The 22,508-nt window shown below is 46.2% G+C and overlaps 1 protein-coding gene across 6 annotated transcripts in view; it reads right to left on the bottom strand.

Annotated features, from left to right (window-relative positions):
• The window catches only part of COL14A1 (collagen type XIV alpha 1 chain), a 229,315-nt gene that overhangs the window by 20,184 nt on the left and 186,623 nt on the right, over positions 1–22,508 (bottom strand). For all 6 annotated transcript variants that reach the window (XM_006074691.4, XM_044928491.2, XM_044928490.2 and 3 more), the window contains exons 43-45: positions 10,912–10,947; positions 9,885–9,951; positions 7,398–7,586 (exon numbers count right to left, since the gene is read on the bottom strand). In XM_006074691.4, coding sequence (XP_006074753.3) covers positions 7,398–7,586; positions 9,885–9,951; positions 10,912–10,947 — 292 coding nt within the window. The remainder of the gene's footprint in view (positions 1–7,397; positions 7,587–9,884; positions 9,952–10,911; positions 10,948–22,508) is intronic.

Consider the following 22,508-nt stretch of genomic DNA (forward strand, 5'->3'; position numbering starts at 1 on the left):
TAGTGAACACCTGAATACACGGAATAAGGAAGTAAACAGAACGGTCATCTGGGAATGACATCCAGAGATCGGAATTAGACATTGAGTTGTCAGGAGGATCTAGTTAGAATCATACAAGGCTGTGATTGGAGAGTGAGGTAGTCAGGACTCAACTGCCACAGTTCAGGAACCAACAGAAGAAACTCAGAGCTGATCCGCTCCACTTGCTGAATTTTGGAAGCCAGGATACAGAGCCGTTTACCTGGAGATGGTGCAGGGTTTAATGAGGAAAGGCAGCAAAAATTTAGCCCTTGGAGGAATCGCTTTTCTTTGACATAAGGTAACAACACAGTGTGAGCGAGGTGAGAAAGCAGGCGAGCAGCGCAACTGCCTCAGGTTTGCTTCTGCGATGCAAACAGAGCCCCTCCAACTCTGGATGCAGCAGCTAGCCAAGTCTCATGGGAGTGTTTTGGATTTCCCTGGTGGCTCAGCGCTAAAGAATCTGCCTGCCAATGCAAGAGATGTGGATTCGATCCCTGGGTCAGGAAGATCCCCTGGAGAAGGAAATGGTAACCCACTCCAGTATTCTTGCCTGGGAAATCCCATGGACACAAGAGCCTGGTGGGCTGCAGTCCATGGGGTCGTACAGGGGACATGACTGAGTGACTAAACAACAACCACTCCTGCAGTTTAAGCTTTGGGTCAACAACGTGAGCTGCAGGCTCCCTGTGAATCCTTAACCCCAAGGACCCTCTGTCTGTTAGAGTCTATGCAAGAAGGCAGCTAGAGACTGTTCCACACAATCTTATGAACATTTGTGGGTTGTCCAAAAAGTTCCTTTGGTGTTCAAGTACCAATAGAAATAAAAGACATATTTTTCTCTTTCACCAGGAACTTTATTGAATGTATTCACCATTTTGTTCCACTACCTTCTGCCATGTTTCAGGCAACTTCATAATTCCATCTTCCCAAAACTGTTTTTTATCTTTTTGAGCAAAGAATTGCTCCAGGTGCCTTTTACAGTCTTCCAGGGAATTGAAATTTTTTCCATTAACAGAATTTGGTAAAGACTGAAATAAATGGAAATCCAAAAGTGCAATGTCTGGTAAATACAGCGGATGAATCAGAACTTCCCAGCCAAGCTATGATAGTTTTCGCCTGGTCATCGAAGAGGCATGCAGTACTGTGTTATCCTGACGGACATTCTTGACTGATTCTGGGGGCTTTCGTTGAGTGCTGCTTTCAGTTGGTCTAATTGGGAACAGTACTTGTTGGAATTAATCCTTTGGTTTTTCAGGAGCTCATGGTAGACTCCTTTCCAATCTCACCATATACACAACATCATCTTTTTTGGATGAAAACCAGCCTTTGGTGTGGTTGGTGCTGGTTAGTTTCACTTGCCCCACAATTTCTTCTGTCTCATGTTATTGTACAGTATTCATTTTTTATCGCCTGTCATGATTTGTTTTACAAATGTAACATTTTCACTATGTCTCAGTGGATAATCACATACAGAAATAGGGTCAAGAAGGCTTTTTTCTTACTTACGTGGAACCCAATCATCAAAGTGATTAACATAACCAAGCTGATGCAAATGATTTTCAACGCTTGATTTGGATATTTTGATTATGTCGGCTATCTCTCAAGTGATATAATATTTTATCTGTGCTGTGTTGTGTCTGACTCTTTTCAACCTCATGAACTGTAGCCTGCCAGGCTCCTCTGCCCATGGGATTCTCCAGGAAGGAACACTGGAGTGGGTTGCCGTGTCCTTCTCCAGGGGATCTTCCTGACCCAGGGATTGAACCGCGTCTGTTGTGTTCCTGCCCTAGCAGGCAGGTTTTTACCACTGAACCACCTGGGCAACCCCAGGATAAAGCTGATTGTTCTCAGTGAATGTCTTGATTTGACCATTGTCAATTCAACTGGTCGACCCCCCCTGAAGCCGACCCAGAGACACATCTTCAGCCCGAAACTCCATCAGCTCCTTTCAGCAGCTCAGTCAGTCACAGCACCTTCTCTATATGCTGCATAAATCTCATTTTGTATTTCAGTTGCATTTTTACCTCTCTTGAAATAATAAACTATAATATGCCAAATTTAGCTTATATGCAGAGTACATCATGAGAAACATTGGGCTGGATGAAGCACAAGCTGGAATCAAGATTGCCAAGAGAAATATCAATAACCTCAGATATGCAGATGACACCACCCTTATGGCAGAAAGTGAAGAGTAACTAAAAAGCCTCTTGATGCAAGTGAAAGAGGAGAGTGAAACAGTTGGCTTAAAGCTCAACATTCAGAAAACTGAGATCATGGCATCCAGTCCCATCACTTCATGGCAAATAGATGGGGAAACAGTGGAAACAGTGTCAGACTTTATTTTTGGGGGCTCCAAAATCACTGCAGATGGTGACTGCAGCCATGAAATTACAAGGCACTTACTCCTTGGAAGGAAAGTTATGACCAACCTAGACAGCATATTGAAAAGCAGAGACATTACTTTACCAACAAAAGTCCATCTAGTCAAGACTATGGTTTTTCCAGTGGTCATGTATGGATGTGAGAGTTGGACTATAAAGAAAGCTGAGTGCCGAAGAATTGATGCTTTTGAACTGTGGTGTTGGAGAAGACTCTTGAGAGTCCCCTGGACTGCAAGGAGATCCAACCAGTCCATCCTAAAGGAGATCAGTCCTGAATATCCATTGGAAGGACTGATGTTGAAGCTGAAGCTCCAATACTTTGTCCACCTGATGCAAAGAACTGACTCATTTGAAAAGACCCTGATGCTGAGAAAGATTGAAGGCGGGAGGAGAAGGGGACGACAGAGGATGAGATGGTTGGATGGCATCACCGACTCGATGGACATGAGTTTGGGTGAACTCCAGGAGTTGGTGATGGACAGGGAGGCCTGGCGTGCTGCAGTCCATAGGGTTGCAAAGAGTTGGACACAACTGAGTGACTGAACAACAACAATACTTTGTTTAAGGTAAAGGAGATAAAGGGTTAACAAGATCAAGGAAGACAATTAGATGGAGTGAAAGTACAGTCTTCTGTTAGGTAATAAAGAAAGTCATGAATGGTCATCACTTCATCTAGCTAATATAGAAGGAAGAGTTTGTAATTTCTGTTCTCTAAAAATGCATATTCTTTGTCTAATGCTATTGCTGCTGCTAAGTCACTTCAGTCGTGTCCGACTCTGTGCAACCCCATAGGCAGCAGCCCACCAGGCTCCCCACTCCCTGGGATTCTCCAGGCAAGAACACTGGAGTGGGTTGCCACTTCCTTCTCCAATGCATGAAAGTGAAAAGTGAAAAGTGAAAGTGAAGTCGCTCAGTCATGTCCAACTCTTCGCGACCCCATGGACTGCAGTCCACCAGGCTCCTCCGCCCATGGGATTTTCCAGGCAAGATTACTGGAGTGGGCTGCCATTTCCTTCTCCAGGGGATCTTCCCAACCCGGGGATCGAACCCGGGTCTCCTGCACTGCAGACAGACGCTTTACCTTCTGAGCCACCAGGGAAGCCCCATAGTTGACTTGCGATGCTGTGTTAGGTTCAGGTGTACAGCACAGTGATTTAGTTTTATGTATACATATACCTATTCTTTTTCAGATTCGTTTCCCATATAGGTTATTAGAGTGTTGAAGAGAGTTCTCCACGATGCCCTTCAGCCTTTTAACAAACAAAAAGCAGGAAACAACAGTAAGGGAAGTTTTATTTCTATTTGCCTCAGTCGTGTACGTTTGAACGCACGCATACGCACATGCCCACCGTGGCATGATGTAAAATGCATTTCTTCTTGCACATTATACTTTAAAGTTTGAAAAACCTTTCAAAAAATTAGAGTAGAGAAATCGAATGGAGCACTGCTGATGAAAAATTAGCCAAAGTCAATGGAGTCATGATTTTTTTTTCAAACTTTAAACTTTTTATTTTGTATTAGGGTATAGCCAATTAACAGTGTCATGGAAGATTTAGGTGAACAGAGAAGGGACTCAGCCATGGATATACATGTATCCATTCTCCCCAACCCTCTGCCATCCAGACTGCAACACAACATTAAGTAGAGTTCTATGTGCTCTACAACAGGTCCTTGCTGGTTATCCATTTTGAATACAGTAGGTGTCCATAGGGTCGCACAGAGTTGGACACGACTGAAGCGACTTAGCAGCAGCAGCGTGTACAAGAGTCGTGCTTTTTTTTTAATGAAGATTCAGCAGAAAGAGGTTCCATGCAATGCTATGCCAGTTTCAACATCCACATTTCTTTTAGTCTTTCTTTTGTAGCTTATTACTTGCCTAATAAACTGCCTACAAATGATACTTATTTTTACCCTTTATAATATAGTGTCCTTTAAAATAGTACTCTAGGGTATAGAGATAATCATATTTTACACAGAAAAAAATCTCAAACATGATCCCTGTTTTTCATTTCCAGTCCTAACACTGGTTGACTTCCAGCCTCTTGGGACCTCAATATCTTCTTATGCTTCTTTTTTATATAAAATGCAAAGGTGAAAAGATTGCTGAAATTTCTTTGGTTTTGAAATGTGACTGTTTTGATTTAGTGGAAAGGCAGACATTTTTCTGTATCAATCTTTCCCGAGTACTTGGATCACAAGGCTAATATCAAAATATGAATCACTTTGCTGTACACCTGAAACTAACAAAATATGGTAAGTCAACAAAACTTCAATAATTCCTTTTTTAAATTATTGTTCTCCTTGCAACCACAAATCCCAGTTGCAATGGGATTGAAATACTTTGCTGGGAATGAAGAGTTCTCTGGATGTTGGCTTATAAACCCCAACCTTACACCCCAAAGCACACACCCCCAGCTGGTGATCAACCAACATCAGCTTCCCGGGCTTCCCTGGAGGTCCAGTGGTGAAGAACCTGCCTCTCAGTGCAGGAGATGCAGGTTTGGTCCCTGATCAGGGAAGATCCCACATGCCACGGAGCAGTGACCCAAACTGCAGAGTCTGCTCTCTAGAGCCATGAGCCACAACAACTGAAGTCCGTGAGCCTGGAGCCCACGCTCCACGACAAGAGAGCCGCAAGGAGAAGCCCGCGCACCCCAACCAGAGAGAGGGCCCCGCGGGAGCGAAGACCCAGCTCAGCCAGCTCAGCCAGAAACAAACAGATAAGTAAAGGAAAGGATGAGCCCGCCTTCCCTCATGCTCAAAGAGCACCTCTCGCTGTCTGACTGTCCACCCCCCACCCCACGTGTGGTTGTGAAACTCAGGACTCTGTGTGTTTACCACACTCTTTAGGAATATATGCATATGTGTCAGAAAATTCCAGTGCAGAAAGTCATATTTCAAGGGTTGTCTGGGCCGCTATTTGAGGACCCCGGCCGAGGTTTCCTCTGTTTCCAGCACTCAGGTGTTCTTGCAGAGCAGGAAAGACAGTCTGGCAAGAACGAGGACAGGACTTCCAAAAAGAACAAAGACAACCTGTGCCTTGCCGGGTGACTCAGCCGGCCCTGTGCTCCCTGAGTCACAGCCGGTCCATCACCCACACCCTGGAGGGCGTCCTGCTGACAGAGATGGCCACCGTCCCGGCTGCCAGATCGCTGGCATTCCGTGAGGAAATTATGTCCTTCTCTGCATCTGCTGATTTAGTGCCCTGGCACGGGAAAACTTTTCGGAAAGGAAAAGCAGAACTGGGTTGCGATCACGCAACGATGATCTAGTGAGGACCTGTTATTGCAGAGCAGTTCACACCTGACCCCGGCTTTCTGCAATCACGCTGCTCACTAACATGTGATGACAGCTGAAACGGGCATGGCATTCAGGGGGCGGCGACATTTGTGCGTCTAGAACCATCAGCAGAAACTTTATGCATGTGACAGGGGTTAAGCTGAATCTCGAACTAAGAGTAAGAAACACATAAGACAGGGAAAAGGAAGGACATTTCCAGAAGTGGGAAGAACAATGTGTCCAAAAGTGCAGAGGCAGAAACGCACCTGGCCTGTTGGCATGGATCAAGAATCAACATGAAATATTATCTCTGTAATCTGCATTTTGCATCCCACATTTGAGCAAAGGAGTATATCCAACCCATCTCATTAAAGCAATATGACTCATAGAGCAGGTCTCACTAGGCAGCTTTTCTCTGGATCTGCATTCTATAAAACCGTGTTCTAGAAAGTGTGAAAGTCTTCCTATCGCCTCTTTGTGGTTAATCGGGAACCCCATTCTCCCACATCTCTTTGATCTGATCTGCTTCTGGAGTGAGAGATCTTGGTCAATTACAGAACTGAGTGAAATTCGATCAAAAGAGTCCATTACTACATTGCACAATACTGCTGAGACCTGGAAAGGGTGGAAGAAAAGGCTGAGGAGGATCTCTATTAGAAAGAAACTTAAGTAGAAAAAATTAAACATTGACCCACAGAACTATTAAATAAAATACCGCCTCATGTTATAGGAAGATGAGCCACAAACAGATTAAACGTCTATTTCATTTGAAGCTTAGAATCAGCATGGTCTCTGTAGGCACATCTGAATCATTGAGTTGATATGACTCACGTCTTACCTCGAGGCTGCTATTGACTGTTGCCTAGTATGGGCACTGCACATAAAAAGCACCAGCCCTGGAAAGCGAGCTCTCTACTTGCCACGACACAGGAGGACAGAGAATGCTGCTGGCAACATCAACAAACAACGCTGCGCCCATCAGGCCAGCGGCCCCCAGAGCCGCCCCAACAGTGCACGCTGGGGCGATGAGGGATGGGAAAGAACAGAATACGAGCCACAGAGAGACAAGGTTCACATCAAAGCAGTGGTTTCAGTGAGCCCAGACTCTTGCATCTTCACATTCGTAGACAAGTGCTAAATTCATTCGTTTGAGATGCCAGTTTTTCTTTAATTAACAGTCATCGTTTGATGCTCCCACTACCCGGCTTTCGTTGCCAAAACAAACCTGGCGTGTATAGCTGGCTCCTCCCTCCCCTGTTTGGAGCCGTCCCTAGAGGAACCTGAGGGGCTGTGCCCGGGGCTTAAGTCCTCAGCAGATCTGCCAGATAAACAGCTCTCGTGAGGTTGTGCTTCTTTCATTGTTTCAGTTGACACATATGTGTGACGCTACATCTGTCCAGATGAAGCATTTTCTAATTCTACCTGGCTAGGGCATAGTTTTTTAATTCATCCATCCAGAGAGGACACCTTTCTCTCACTAGCTCAAAAGCTTCTTAGAGGTGAATTGGGAGTTCTAGTCCTCCTTCTGCATGCAAGCTTTATTAATAAACACGTTGTAGCTTACTCAACTTTCTCAATATTGGGGATAAACAAACAAGAAGCTGGAGAATAGATGGGGCAGAATTAATTTAGTCCATTCTTTGGAATGCTGTCCCTGCATGAGCTCACCTGCTACCCCCGTGTCAGCACACCCAGCGAGAGGCACGGCCCGCTTACCTCGCTCTCCTGGCGAGCCCGGCACACCTGCATTTCCTGGGAAGCCCGGGGCACCTGGGGGTCCTTGCTCACCAGGGGTTCCCGGGGACCCCGGCCTCCCAGGCTCTCCAGGAGGCCCCTGGATGGTCCGCACTGATGACGAGTGGCTGGGAATCTGGTTAAGGATGGCCGTGTACCTGGACATGTGACCTGAGACGGGAAGGACAAAGACAGCATCCGATGAACGGTCATACGTGCAATGGGAGAACTGGACGTGCTATTTGTCAAGGCTCCGAACAATTCTGTTAGACACCCACCAAGGCATGAGGCACATCCCTCTGAAATAAGTTGATTTCCAAATGAAAAGATTCTGCATTTCCCTTTGGATGATATTAGCAGCTGGACTGTGTTCAAATTCCATCTCATGCATTTGGAATTCCACAGCTCACGTCAGCATCTCAGTAAGTATCACTGAGCAGAGGTCATAAATTTTATCTTTACCCCCAACATTTATCTGACCCCTAAACCCTCACCCAGCAGCCCCTTTTCTCCAGCAATTTCCACCCAAATGATTTGTTTTTTCCCAACCCACAAAGCCTGCCCCACCCTCTTGCTCACAAATCCCCAGACAAGTGCTGTGTTTCAACTCATCTCTTCATTGCCAAGCCTTTTTGCAGAAACCTTTACTTGAGTCCCAGCTGCAGAAACTCTCACTAGCTTTATTATTTTTTTTTAATTTGGCTTTCTCTCATTATCCCTTAACTTAGTTGAGCCTGTAAGAATGGATGTTAATAATTACAAGTAAAAACTGAGAAAATATTTGATATCATAATTCCCCATTTTCCCAGCATCATCAGTAGACAACATTTCCCTACAGAAGTGAATTTTCCAAATGACTATTATTTATTCCTTTTTAAATATCCAACCCTAATAAGGAATGGCAACCATTTCTAGAGGGATGATTTCTAAGATATGGTCAATGCCTTCTTAAGCCTGGGAGCAGGACGGCCATTAGGACTGGGTGGCTGATGACGCAGGCCCACCAGGAGGCACATTCATGAAAGTCGGGGTAGGAGCAGACGTTTCCGCCTCTGCTGTTTCAGCTTCCTGCTCTGATGAAGGGGCCGTCCTCCACTACTTCTCCAGAGGTCAACACTGGAACCTCACACAGTTCAACCTTTCCTAGCATAATTCTTCTGATTAGCTCTGGACTAAAAAACAGATAACCGAGCAAGTGAGGAATTATAAGACACATGGTAACCAAGCTCTGAGGCAGAGCTGAAGGGAGGAAAGATAAAGTTCAGATGACAGAGATGCGGCTCTGGGGAGGCTGAGCTGTGCTCATGGGGCCACATCCAGTCTCTGCCGTGTTATTCTCCGACAAGGACGTTGACAGGCAGGCCCTCCCCGTTTTACAGGCCTGTTTCAGCTCTGGTATAACCCCGCTGGTTTCCGAGAAATTATTCACAGGAATCTAACAATTCCTGAGGGGAAAACTGGATTTTGAAATCTCAATTTTTAGGCCACATTTCAAACAATCACATATCCACATAACATTTCTATTCCAAAGTGGAATAAGACAGTAACTATTGTGATATAGTCCTTATGTTATGGTCAATGAGTCATATAGGGATTTAACCCTTAGTTTCCTTAAAACAATTCTGTACCCATTTACAGTGTATACTTGCAATGAGAAACCTACAAAATAATCCAAGACACAGGTTAGCTGCAGACATATTCTACTTAATGTTCAGTTTCCCTTCTTAATTAATTGTGGTTTCAGAGATTCTTATTTTGGTATTAAATTTAAGTAGTTTCACTTGTAAATTCTCTTATCTCTCACACACTAGTGTACTATATAACATAAAATGCACTAAAGTTAAAATAGAGGGAGCATTTAAACTAGAGGGAAAGTTCAGGTTTAAGGTGAAGAAATGGGACAGGCGTGACGTAAAGAGTGCTCCAGTGCAGTTTTTGGCGTGGACCCGAGGATCCCGTCAAACGCCACGTGAGGCTGGTACCCACGTGTGCGTGTGCTTCTGTGTTTGTCTTTTATGGCATAAGTCTTACAGAGAAGGGCCTTGGGCTAACCAAAGAAAAGGATAAGAAAGAGATATTGATTTAAGTCTGGAGATTGGGAGGCAAGTTCTGCTGCCTCAGTTTGGCAGCTTTCAAGTCCTTAGCACTTGATGAAAAAGATTCATTTGGAGAGATGAATAAGAAATAGAAGATTTGATCTGGGAAGTCAAGTTAAACCTATACGGGCGAACAGGGAGCTTCCAGACAAACAGCAGAGAGGAATCTGGCGTCTGCATCATCGCTGTAGAAGGCCAGGGTAATCTGTAATGAGATTACATCTAAAGAGGTAGTGACCTCAGGTGGGTCAGTGATGGCCAGTTGTAAAGCTAGTGGGTCTGCACCAAGACAATGCTGAGTTTATACTTGTGCAAAAGGCGAATTTCCATTTGGCCGAGAAGCAGCGGGCATTGGTGACTACGGCGCACTTACTCTGGATGAGCTGCTCGCACACCTGGCGTGCCACCGCTCTCACCATGGCTTGAGACTGAAGGTCGCCCTGGAGGAGAGGAAAAGCAGACCCCTGACTACCGGCCGCGGACCAGCCCGTGGCAGGACCTCCAGGAGGGAGCTGGGACTTGACCCACTGTTGCCACCGGGCCCTTCGCTGCCGAGCAACAGGCAGGATGGCCCACCGCGCACACAGGGAAGGCGGGGGCACCCCACACGCGCCGTGCGAGGCTCCTGAGAGCCCGCGTCCGACTAAGACGCTCAAGTACGCACTTCCGGCCCCAGATTCTAAAACCATTTAAGTGTTTGAAACAAACCCATTAACTATATATTATTTAATGCCTTCTTTATCACTCTTTAGAGCTTATAAAATATGGCACTTTCTCAAGCAGTGGCTTATTGAATACTAATAGCAACCAGAGGAAAGATGCTAAATCCATTTATCGAGTTAAAAACTTACAAACCAAGTTTTCACCGGGTCATCGGGTGAGCCCAAGGTCACCACTGCGTCTATCAGAAGAGACTGCACGATTATCTGAGCAGCGGCACAGTTTCTCAAAGGAGAGAAAAGGCCCCTGAAATAACTTGTTTTAAGTCTCACAGCCAGTGCTCTGACCCCGCACGTCATTGTTTCCCTGGGTGCCGATATCGGAAACACGCAAGCCTTGATTTACCGCTTGGCGTTTTGAGCAGAGCGTTTACTTCTCTGAAACCTTTCCCATCCTCAGTATAATGTCTTCATTAAATCCACTCTGTGAGTTAAATGAGTGACCCTCTCAGTTTCATCCCTAAACAAATGCTTCAGATCACCTAGCTGGACTAGCAGAGCTGCAACGAGAAGCCAGCTGGCCTGACCTCCAGCCGTGGGGCGGATCCGCTTGAAAAGGTGCTCACAGTCGGATAAGCTGGGGTGGTGGGGGCGGGTAGTGAAGCGATGACTGACCCGGACAGAGAACCGCCCTCCCTCGCCAGGCTCCCGGACAAAGCTACACAGCTAAGAGATACTCACCCTCTCTCCCCTCTCTCCCTTTGCTCCAGGGACACCCTGCAAAATTGTAAATTGTCGAGTTAGGATGCTGCACTCAGCCAAGCCTAATGATCGCGCGTCTTTTCTGATTGTGCGACGAGGTTTTCCTTAGCGCTCATCATTCTGCAGCGAGAGTAGACACGCAGCCACAGGAATAAACAAATAGCAGCCTGTCATCCCGCCAAGCAGCAACGTCTCTGTGTTGTGTTGTGTTTCCTTGTTGATTATCCATTTATTTAAATTTATTTATTTGTAATTGAAGGATAACTGCTTTACAATGTTGTGCTGGTCTCTGCCATACATCAACATGAAGCGGTGAAGGTAGACATGTGTCCCCCACCTCCTGAAGCCCCTCCCACCGCCCTCCCCATCCCAGCCCTCCAGGATTTACGGAACCGGGTTTGAGTTCCCTGGGTCACACAGCAACTTCCCACTGCGATCTGTTTAACACACGCTAGTGTAAGCGTCCGTGTGACTCGCTCCGTCTGCCCCGCTCTCTCCTCCCTTCCCGCCCCTCGTGTCCATCAGTCTCTTCTCTGCGTCCAGGTCTCCACTGCGGTCCTACAGACATTTTAAACATTTTACTCGCCCAGTCTCTGAATGCAAAGTCACAGTAGCGTGAACACAAAATTGGGGTCCTGCTGCAATACTGCCTTGTAATACAGTGTCACTGGCTAAATCATTCACATCTTTTCACAGGAAACGCCTCTCTCTCCTGATGCTGCGCAATCGATGTCACAAATCTCTGCTGCGAAGAGACATGGTTTTCATTTTTGAAAGCATATCTCTCACAGAAAGGAAAACATCTTCCAACCTCAGAGCTCAAGTGAAAGGTGGAATTTGTGAAATGCTAGCTCTTCACCCTGCTCTCCATTCTGGATTAACAGCACGTGAGGCCTTCTCCCCGATTCTCGCTGGTAATGTGAGCCTGTATTAACGCGAATTCCCAGCTCAACTATTGTTTTGTTTTGTGGCTTAGCTACTCTTTGACCCATAGGAAACCTTACCGTATCTGTAAAAACTTTTGCTGAAAAACAATGGCCTTTTTTTTAGTGTTTCTGCAATGAAATTACATGTATAATGCAAAACACGTGTCTTCAGAAGAATTTCTTCTTGTTTCAACTCCAAGGCAGGGTAATAGATTTACTGAACAACACTTTTTATAACCTCTACCAGAAGGATAGTAAGTGCCATTTACAGATGGAATGTGTCACGCTGTCAGGCTGTTCCCAGTTGTTACTATAATCTCAACAGGTCTCAAATCAGTCTCTTTTCCAAAAATCTCTATTCAGTTAGTCATCCAAAATCAAAATTCCGTGTTCATTCCATTGTGTGCAGGTAAACTGGCTTTCTGGAAAAATGAAACGCCCTGACCTGTACTGTTTGCGGCTGTCAGAGGTGTAAATACTTGTACTGGGGCTGATTCAGGCGACAAACGCGCGTCCCCGAGGGTGGAGTTCCAGAGGCAAGAGGAGCGCCACGCCCACTCCCTGAGCAGGCAGCCAGGCCCCGCCCCTGCTCTGTCCTTCTTTCCCCTGCTTGCCGCGCGCCTGTCTCTCCCACACTCACACGTTTTGTTTTGTGCTGCTCTTGGCCGTCCCCTGTGACACCTGAGGGCTTACTTCCCTGACCAGGGGCTGGATCCGAGCCCCTGCAGTGGGAGCTCGGGGTCTTCATCACTGGCCCACCGAGGAATGCCCCCCACACTTCGGCATCGCAGCTCCTCTCATACCCACCTCTCTGTTCCACCACCCAGCTGCTGCCCCAGCCATCTCACGCCAGGGCATTCGCACCTTCCTTCAAGCCAGCTTCCCTAAGGAAAGACCCTCCTCTTCAGTTCATCCTCTGCACAACCACGAGTCTCATCCTCCTGATGCAGTTCAGGATGCAGTTCAGAAAGCTGAGTGACTTCTGACCGACAGCAGCCCTTCCTGTATTCAGAGTCACCTGGTGACTCTTAGATATCCATGTGACAAAGTCAGAGTCCTCGCTTTCAAAGACGTGTTACTGATGTGTGGCCCCAACTTCCACTATCATCTGCTGATCAAAAGTAAAACTTCTCATTCCCGCAGACCTGGTCTAGTCATTTTATCAGAACACTTGTGAGAAAGGTATTAAGCGAATATCTTATATATCGAGTATCAGCAATATTCTAATGCAATACTCAATTCAAATACCACCTATTTCATACTAAATCTTTATTATTGTATATATTTAACCATGTGTGTGCTCAGTTGCTCAGTCATGTCAGACTCTTTGTGACCCTATGGACTGTAGCCTGCCAGGCTCCTCTGTCCATGGAATTCTCCAGGCAAGAATACTGGAGTGGGTTGCCATTTCCTCCTCCAAGGGCTCTTCCAAACCTAGTGAAGTCTCCTATCTCTCCTGTTTGGCAGATGGGTTCTTTACCATACTGCTACCTGGGAAGCCCCCATTTAACAATGTTAACACAAAGATTTCTCTTCTCTCTATGTAGATGGTAAGATCGCTAATGCTGGGGACCATAACTTATATTACTTTATATTTCCAAAACCACCTAGCCCATTTTTCCCATAAAAGAGGCACTTGAATATTCAGCTAAGTGCAATATTAAATTAAAATATTTATTATAAATCTAGGACTGCTGCCTACTTCCTTTTCAAGCATTCGATGCAATACAAAACCAAAAATCAGCAAAAATTAGCATCTGTTCCTCATCTTTAATAAACCAAGAAATTGTTTGTAGATACTAGTGGTTTAAAACTCAAGCTGCTTTTACCACGTGCCAAGTAAACATCTCGGCACATTAACTCATTTAAGCCATCTAACACCTGGTAAGGTGAACTCATTTAATCCCTGCAAGACTCCTGTAAGATAAGCTCATTTACTCTTTACAACAACCCTGTGAGATGCTACTTCCATTTTCTTGTTGCTCAGTCACTCAGTCGTGTCCAACTCTTTGCCGCCCCATGGACTGCAGCACGCCAGGCCTCCCTGTCCATCACCAGCTCCCGGAGCTTATTCAAACTCATGTCCATTGAGTCTGTGATGCCATCCAGCCATCTCATCCTCTGTCATCCCCTTCTCCTCCTGCCTTCAATCCCTCCCAGCATCGGGGTCTTTTCCAATGAGTCAGCTCTTTGCATCAGGTGGCCAAAGTATTAGAGTTTCAGCTTCAACATCAATCCTTCCAATGAACACCCAGGACTGATCTCCTTTAGGATGGACTGGTTGGATCTCCTTGTAGTCCAAGGAACTCTCAAAAGAGTCTTCTCCAACACCACAGTTTCAAAGCATCAATTCTTCAGCGTTCAACTTTCTTTAGAGTCCAACTCTCACATGCATACATGACCACTGGAAAAACCATAGCCTTGACTAGACCGACTTTATTGGCAAAGTAACGTCTCTGCTTTTTACATATAAGGAGAGTGATGCATTGAAAGGATAAATAACTTGCCCAAGGTCACACAATAAGAAAATGGAAAATCTGGGACCAGAATCCATTCAGTTGGGCTCCAGAACCCTTGCCCTCCACAGTACACTCTACTGCTGCCAGGAAAGAGAGCACTGCTCAACACATTTGCTAGCCTGAATCTTCTATTTCAGTGTAGGTAATATTTTTCTTAATGCAATAATTTAAAAAGCAAACAAACATCTCCCAAATCTCACTCCAGTCATTCATAATTAGTCTTTGAGTCATTTCTCAAAATCTATTTCATCTTGAATATTTTTTGTTTCTGAACCAACATATTCTTAATGTTTCCATTGCTAGCTATCATGTGTTAACTCTTCCTATTTGAAACTTGGACAGAGAAATGCAGCGCAAGCCTGAGCGATAAGGTAAACGGACAGCATCGGGGTCGGCGCCTCTGGTTGCAAAGACTGATGTGTTTAACGAGGCCTGAGTTCCTCACACTCAGCCTCCCAATGCTTGTGACTAAGTAGCTGCAGGGCACAGCAAGGTGGTCTCCAGGAAACCACGTATGTACACTTAGTGAGCATATCTGAACGACAAGAAATTATTTTTTTATTCCAACTTCTCTGATGTCTTTCCTTTGATTTTTCGTTTTGCAAAATAAAAGAAAAACAAACTCAAAATTCCTGAGTGAACGAAGGTCTGTAACTCCACCAATACAAGCTTTGATGGAAAACACACAGTCCCTGTAGATGTCGGCAAGAAAAAGTGGCATATTTTCCTTTGATTTCAGGAACACTTGAAATGCAAAGAAAAGAAAATACAGTGGCTACATTCATAGATTTATAGAATTTTAGTGCTGAAGGAAAGAAGAAAGATCTCATGGTCCAAGTCCCAAATATTAGGTGTTTGCTAACTAAAATCAAAACACCCCTAGCTCAGCTCTAAGAGTTGAGCTTCCATCAGTTCAGTTCAGTTCAGCCGGTCAGTCGTGTCCGACTCTTTGTGACCCCATGAAACACAGCATGCCAGGCCTCCCTGTCCATCACCAACTCCCGGAGTTCACTCAGACTCACGTCCATCGAGTCAGTGATGCCATCCAGCCATCTCATCCTCTGTCGTCCCCTTCTCCTCCTGCCCCCAATCCCTCCCAGCACCAGAGTCTCTTCCAATGAGTCAACTCTTTGCATGAGGTGGCCAAAGTACTGGAGTTTCAGCTTTAGCATCATTCCTTCCAAAGAAATCCCAGGGCTGATCTCCTTCAGAATGGACTGGTTGGATCTCCTTGCAGTCCAAGGGACTCTCAAGAGTCTTCTCCAATACCACAGTTCAAAAGCATCAATTCTTCGGCGCTCAGCTTTCTTAACAGTCCAACTCTCACATCCATACATGACCACTGGAAAAACCATAGCCTTGACTAGATGGACCTTTGTTGGCAAAGTAATGTCTCTGCTTTTGAATTTGCTATCTAGGTTGGTCATAACTTTTCTTCCATGGAGTAAGCGTCTTTTAATTTCATGGCTGCAGTCACCATCTGCAGTGATTTTGGAGTCCAAAAAAATAAAGTCTGACACTCTTTCCACTGTTTCCCCATCTGTTTCCCATTAAGTGATGGGACCAGATGCCATGATCTTCGTTTTCTGAATGTTGAGCTTTAAGCCAACTTTTTCACTCTCCTCTTTCACCTTCATCAAGAGGCTTTTTAGCTCCTCTTCACTTTCTGCCATAAGGGTGGTGTCATCTGCATATCTGAGCTTCCATGCCTGACCCTTAGTCTGTAAAACTAATCTCCTCATACTCACCTGAGTACCAGCCTAACTAGAATGTAATCACACTTTTGCTCTTTGTTTTAACAAACGCTTATTAAGCACGGTAAGTCCCCTACGCACGAACCTTCAAGCTGTGAACTTGCAAAGATGCAGACCCGCACTCCATCAGTGGCAGGTGTGGGTGGGGCACACGCCCCCACCCGGGCTGATGCCCTCAGCTCGCCCGTATCCCACCCTCCGGTCAGTACCCTCTCCTGCTCACTTGACGCCTGCCCCGTGTGCCAGCTGTTGTCCTGGATGACTGCACTTTGCCAGAACTGTATGGCAAGATTAAGCATGTTTTCTTTATTTATTGTGTTTTTCTGTACTGTTTGTGTGAGAAGTACTGTAAAGCTATCACAGTGCAGCAATCCTGCTGACTGTGCCAGGTGGGTACCTAGGCTGACTTTGCTGGACTCATGAACAATCTGGATTTACGGATGCACTCTCAGAATGGAACTCGTTTGTATGGAATGGACTTACTCTACCCTTGGAGATGCTGAACTGGGATCTAGGAGTAAGACAGAACATGAGTATGGTTTAAAAAAAAAAATCTGCCCTCAAGAAACTCTCCTGTTTGTGGAGAGATGGACGTTGACAGCTGAAATGCAGTCTCCCGCCAGAGGAGGTAAGGCTGGGAGGGGGACCTCAGACCGGAAGAGCACAGTTTTAGAGAGAAACCATCAGGAGCTCCCCAGGAGGAGAAAGGAGAAGCAGCGACCCAAATGGAAGCGCTCCCCCCAAGGCACACACGGTGTCAAACGGTATGAGGGACACTGGGAGAGCTTTCAGTAAAGCGGTGACTCAGCTCCGAGCAGGGCGTCTGGGGAGCCGCGTTGGAGGGAAAGCGAGGAGTCAAATAAAGGGCCACCGGCACCCGGCGGAACACAGGGGCCCCACCCACCGCTGCCCGGGGTCCGGTGAGGAGACTCAAGACAGGAAGTGACGCAACAGGAAGTGACGCAACAGGAAGATCTGCACGACGAAGTTCTCGCGGCAACTGGAGGAAGGACCAACCCAGCGCCAGACGGAGTCAGGGGATCCGTTAGGGCGTCTCGGGACAATCTTGGAGAGCAATGAAGAGGGCTTGAGATTAGAGTTCTCAGAGCTGATGGTGACGGTGAAGAGGTGGCAGCAGCGATGAAGCGAGCGCTAAACAATACGAAAACGGGCAGCACGGGGCTTGCCTGAGCTCGTCTGAGTTTCACTACAGTCCCCCTCTGAGGGAGGCCACCCTCCTGTCTTCGTGGGGGCAGAGCACATCCGTCTTCCAAGATCCACTGAAACGCTGCCTCCTCGGGAGCTGTTCTCCCCACCCCGCCACTCAGGGGACAGGGTAGACTCTGTATCCCTGCCTGTCTGTCTCCCTCAGTGGAAATTTCATAGCAACTTTCTGGCCTTTCCTGTAAGGCAGTTCCCACTTTCTGCCTTTTGTTATATCCTCTTATATACTGAACAAAATCATCATCCTCTCTAGATTGTCCATGAATGTAAAAAAGTATCTTGGTCATCTTTTGTGTCCCTCATGGACACCTACCTGTCCCTCACATCTCTTGTCCATATCATTCAGTTCAGACGCTCAGTGGTGTCCGACTCCTTGTGACCCCATGAACACCAGGCCTCCCTGTCCATCACCAACTCCCGGAGCTTACTCAAACTCATATCCAGTGAGTCGGTGATGCCATCCAACCACTTCATCCTCTGTCACTCTCTTCTCCTCCTGCCCTCAATCTTTTCCAGCATCAGGGTCTTTTCAAATGAATCAGCTCTTCGCATCAGGTGGCCAGAGTATAGGAGTTTCAGCTTTGACATCAGTCCTTCCAATGAACACCCAGGACTGATCTCCTTTAGGATGGACTGGTTGGATCTCCTTGCAGTCCAAGGGACTCTCAAGAGTCTTCAACACCACGGTTCAAAAGCATCAATTCTTCGGCGCTTAGCTTTCTTCACAGTCCAACTCTCACATCCATACATGACTACTGAAAAAACTATAGCCTTGACTAGACGGACCTTTGTTGACAAAGTAATGTCTCTGCTTTTGAATATGCTATCTAGGTTGGTCATAACTTTCCTTCCAAGGAATAAGTGTCTTGTAATTTCATGGTTGCAGTCACCATCTGCAGTGATTTTTTAAGTCAGCCACTGTTTCCACTGTTTCCCCATCTATTTGCCATGAAGTGATGGGACCAGATGCCATGATCTTCGTTTTCTGAATGTTGAGCTTTAAGCCAACTTTTTCACTCTCCTCTTTCACTTTCATCAAGAAGCTCTTTAGTTCTTCTTCGCTTTCTGCCATAAGGGTGGTGTAATCTGCATATCTGAGGTTCTTGATATTTCTCCTGGCAATCTTGATTCCAGCTTGTGCTTCCTCCAGCCCAGCATTTCTCATGATGTACTCTGCATATGAGTTAAATAAGTAGGGTGACAATATACAGCCTTGACGTACTCCTTTTCTTATTTGGAACCAGGCTGTTGTTCCATGTCCAGTTCTAACTGTTGCTTCCTGACCTGCATACAGGTTTCTCAAGAGGCAGGTCAGGTGGTCTTGTATTCCCATCTCGTTCAGAATTTTCCACAGTTTACTGTGATCCACACAGTCAAAGGCTTTGGCATCATCAATAAAGCAGAAATAGATGTTTTTCTGGAACTCTCATTTTCAATGATCCAGCATAGCTACTCAATAAAAATTTTTGAATGAATTAATTGGGAAACTGACATCCTGAGAAGGTAGGTAAAGAAGCTTATGCAGTGTGGCTCACACAGCCAGGTAAGGTCATGTGAGGGTGACGTCTAGAACCCAGGTCTCCTGACTTCTGATGCAGAGCTCATGGGACGGTGTGACACGGGCCCACCCGCCGGCATTCACTTCCAGCTAAATTCAGGGCCCCTTCTTGCACATGCTGTTCACTGTCTGCTCTCCTGCAGGGGAGGCGCCTTGAGCTTAAGCCTCGGGTCGGAGCTACAACCGCACCAGCAGCAGTGCACGTTCTGCCCTGGGAAGTCCGCAGCTGAAGGCAGCATGAGTAAAAGCCAGCCTTTTCCTGGCACTGACTATAGGAAACAAACTATTTTCAGTGGGCAGTGCGTCTCTCTTGGTCTCTCTCCCTCCTGCCTTCCTAGACAGCCATCCATGGGAAATCAATCAAGGCTTCACCCCGTGAGGCGCAGCCCGTCTGGCAGGAGGCAGGCGTGTGGCTTCCCCACCCAGCGTCCCTAGGAAACTCGGGGCTGGACGCTTCAAGGAGCCCCTGGCTTTGGGAAGACACCAGTGCTGCCTCTGATACAAATGCCACCATCAAGGGCCCTTTTCTGCTGATTTATAACAACTGAAGGGAATATCAACAAGTGTTCTATTTCCAGGAAAAAATTACTGCTGTTTTTGAATTTATTTAAAGCCCGTATTTAAAGTCTGCTCCAGAGCTACAAAAGGCCAGGTGGTTAGCAGGGTGGGGCCCTCCTTACTTTCTGCATTTCAGGGTCATTCTGTCCCCTCACACACACCCACCATCCTCTGCCAAGCACCCTCTAGGGCCTGTTCTTCTTTCCTATCCATCCCCCTAGGATTAGGATCAAGTCAACTTGGATTAAGGGACACTGCACAAATGCATTTGTTTATTCTCCAACCAAATTTAAACCAGTTTGGGTTTTTTTGTTTGTTTGTTTCTGTTGCACCTCAAGTTGTCTCAAAGCCTTTGACATCCTAAAATTTCTCATGACTTTCTGAGAAACAGATTTAATACGCTGTCTCTGACACTTTCTTACCCAGAACCCTTTGCTCTCTGAGCCCTGCGGACGTCTTCTGGAACTCCTGTTCCCCAAGCGCATTACGGGAAGTGGACTAAAGCGGAGATAACGAAAAAGGATATGTAAGGAGAAAGCACGCCAGTCTTCTTCTGTGTCCCATTACTAGCTTGACTTGAAAAGAGAAGGTCTAAAAAGGTTTTGAACAATGACAACGTAACTACATTTCCAGTTGGAATAAGTATACGGCTTTTTAGGATGACTGTTAAAGGGAGCTTTGGGGGTGCAGAAGTGAGGGTGTATTGGCTAAACTCTGGAGGCATTTTTTAATGCTCCTGTCTGGTGTATGTTGGGTACCTGCTCATGTACCATGTGACTGACAGCCTAGAACAGGACCCCGAGGACAAAACAACTTTATGGAAATGAGCTTTTAAGAATACAGAGTGACTACCTGGGTGGCTAGAGAGAGAGAGTTTCCTTCCGAATGAAAACCAGTGTTTCTGTTAGGTCTTGCTCAGTGCAGAAGGCAGAAAAAGGCCCCCGAAGTGTCTATTTCTAATCCCCAGGGTCTGTGAACATGTCGTCAGTTGCTCAGTCCTGTCCCGCTCTCTGTGACCCTCAAGGACTGGGGCCCGCCAGCTTCCCCTGTCCATGGGATTTCCCAGGCAAGAACACTGGAGTGGGCAGCCATTCCTGTCTCCAGGGGGTTCTTCCCATATTACTTTATGTGGCAAAAAGATTATGAAGTGTGACGTAGTAACCTTGAAGTAATCTGGGGAGATTACCGAGGATTACCCTGGTGGCCCAAACAGAATCACACAGGTCATTCAAAGCGAAGAAAGCTTCCAGGCTGTGTTCAGAGCAGATATGGTCACAGGGAAACAGGGAGACGACATTGCTGACTTCAAAGTGGGCCACAAACCAAGGACGGCGGGGAGTCTTCAGAGGCTGCGAAAGGCAAGGAAATAGATCCTCCCCGAGAACCTCCAGACAGGAAACGCTGACACCTCGGTGTTAAAACCCACTGAGACGACGTCAGGCTTCTGACCTACAGAACTGTAAGACGAGATTTCTGTCGTTTTGAGGTTGTGGTAATTGGTATAGCAGGAGGCAGAAATCCAATTCATCAACTTCTACTCTCACCCTCCAGATTTCACTGTTCCATGAATTCTTAGCACGTCTGCAATGTACATACATGGACATGTCTCAGTTGTTTTAGTCTATGGATACAGGTTCGGTGCCTCACACATCATCTAGGAAGGCTAACACCTGCGCCAGAAGCAACAACTTGCAGGTCGCAGAAGGCGCCAAACGTGGCTTTGCAGGCTGTCGTGCAGCCACCTTATTTTACGGACGAGGAGACAGGCCCACGAAGCTCATCTGCTTCTCCCCCAGCCTACCCCGACCTTTCCATCCATCCAAGCTGAGAGATCAGAAGCACAAAAATGGGAGGTATCGGGTTGCCCAAAGAGCTCATTCAGGTTTTTCCATAAGATATTATGGGAAAATAATTAGTTCCATTAATAAGTATTCAGTTCAGTTCAGTTCAGTCGCTCAGTTGTGTCTGACTCTTTGTGATCCCATGGACTGCAGCACTCCAGTCCATCACCAACTCCTGGAGTTTACTCAAACTTATGTCTATCGACTCGGTGATGGCATCCAACCACTTCATCCTCTGTCGTCCCCTTTTCCTCCCGCCCTCTATCTTTCCCAGCATCAGGGTCTTTTCAAATGAGTCAGCTCTTTGCATGAGGTGGCCAAAGTATTGGAGTTTCAGGTCAGTTCTTCCAATGAACACTCAGGATTGATTTCATTTAGGATGGACTGGTTGGATCTCCTTGCAGTCCAAGGAACTCTCAAGAGTCTTCTCCAACACCACAGTTCAAAACCATCAATTCTTCAGTGCTCAGCTTTCTTTATAGTCCAACTCTCACATCCATACACGACCACTGGAAAAACCATAGCCTTGACTAGATGGACCCTTGTTGGCAAAGTAATGTCTCTGCTTTTGAATATGCTATCTAGGTTGGTCATAACTCTCCTTCCAAGGAGTAAGTGTCTTTTAATTTCATGGCTGTAGTCACCATATGCAGTGATTTTGGAGCCCCCAAAAATAGTCAGCCGCTGATTCCACTGTTTCCCCAACTATTTCCCATGAACTGATGGGACCAGATGCCATGATCTTTGTTTCCTGAATGTTGAGCTTTAAGCCAACTTTTTCACTCTCCTCTTTCACTTTCATCAAGAGGCTCTTTAGCTCTTCACTTTCTGCCATAAGGGTGGTATAATCTGTATATCTGAGGTTATTGATATTTCTCCCTGCAATCTTGATTCCAGCTTGTGCTACATCCAGCCCAGAGTTTCTCATGATATATTCTGCATAGAAGTTAAATAAGCAGGGTGACTATATACAGCTTTGACGTACTCCTTTTCCTATTTGGAATCAGTCTGTTGTTCCATGTCCAGTTCTAACTCTTGCTTCCTGACCTGCATACAGGTTTCTCAAGAGGCGGGTCAGGTGGTCTTGTATTCCCATCTCGTTCAGAATTTTCCACAGTTTATTGTGATCCATACAGTCAAAGGCGTTGGCATAGTCAATAAAGCAGAAATAGATGTTTTTCTGGAACTCTCTTGCT

The sequence above is a fragment of the Bubalus bubalis genome, chromosome 15 (genome assembly GCF_019923935.1).
Source record: "Bubalus bubalis isolate 160015118507 breed Murrah chromosome 15, NDDB_SH_1, whole genome shotgun sequence".
In the NCBI taxonomy this organism is placed as follows: Eukaryota; Metazoa; Chordata; class Mammalia; order Artiodactyla; family Bovidae; genus Bubalus; species Bubalus bubalis.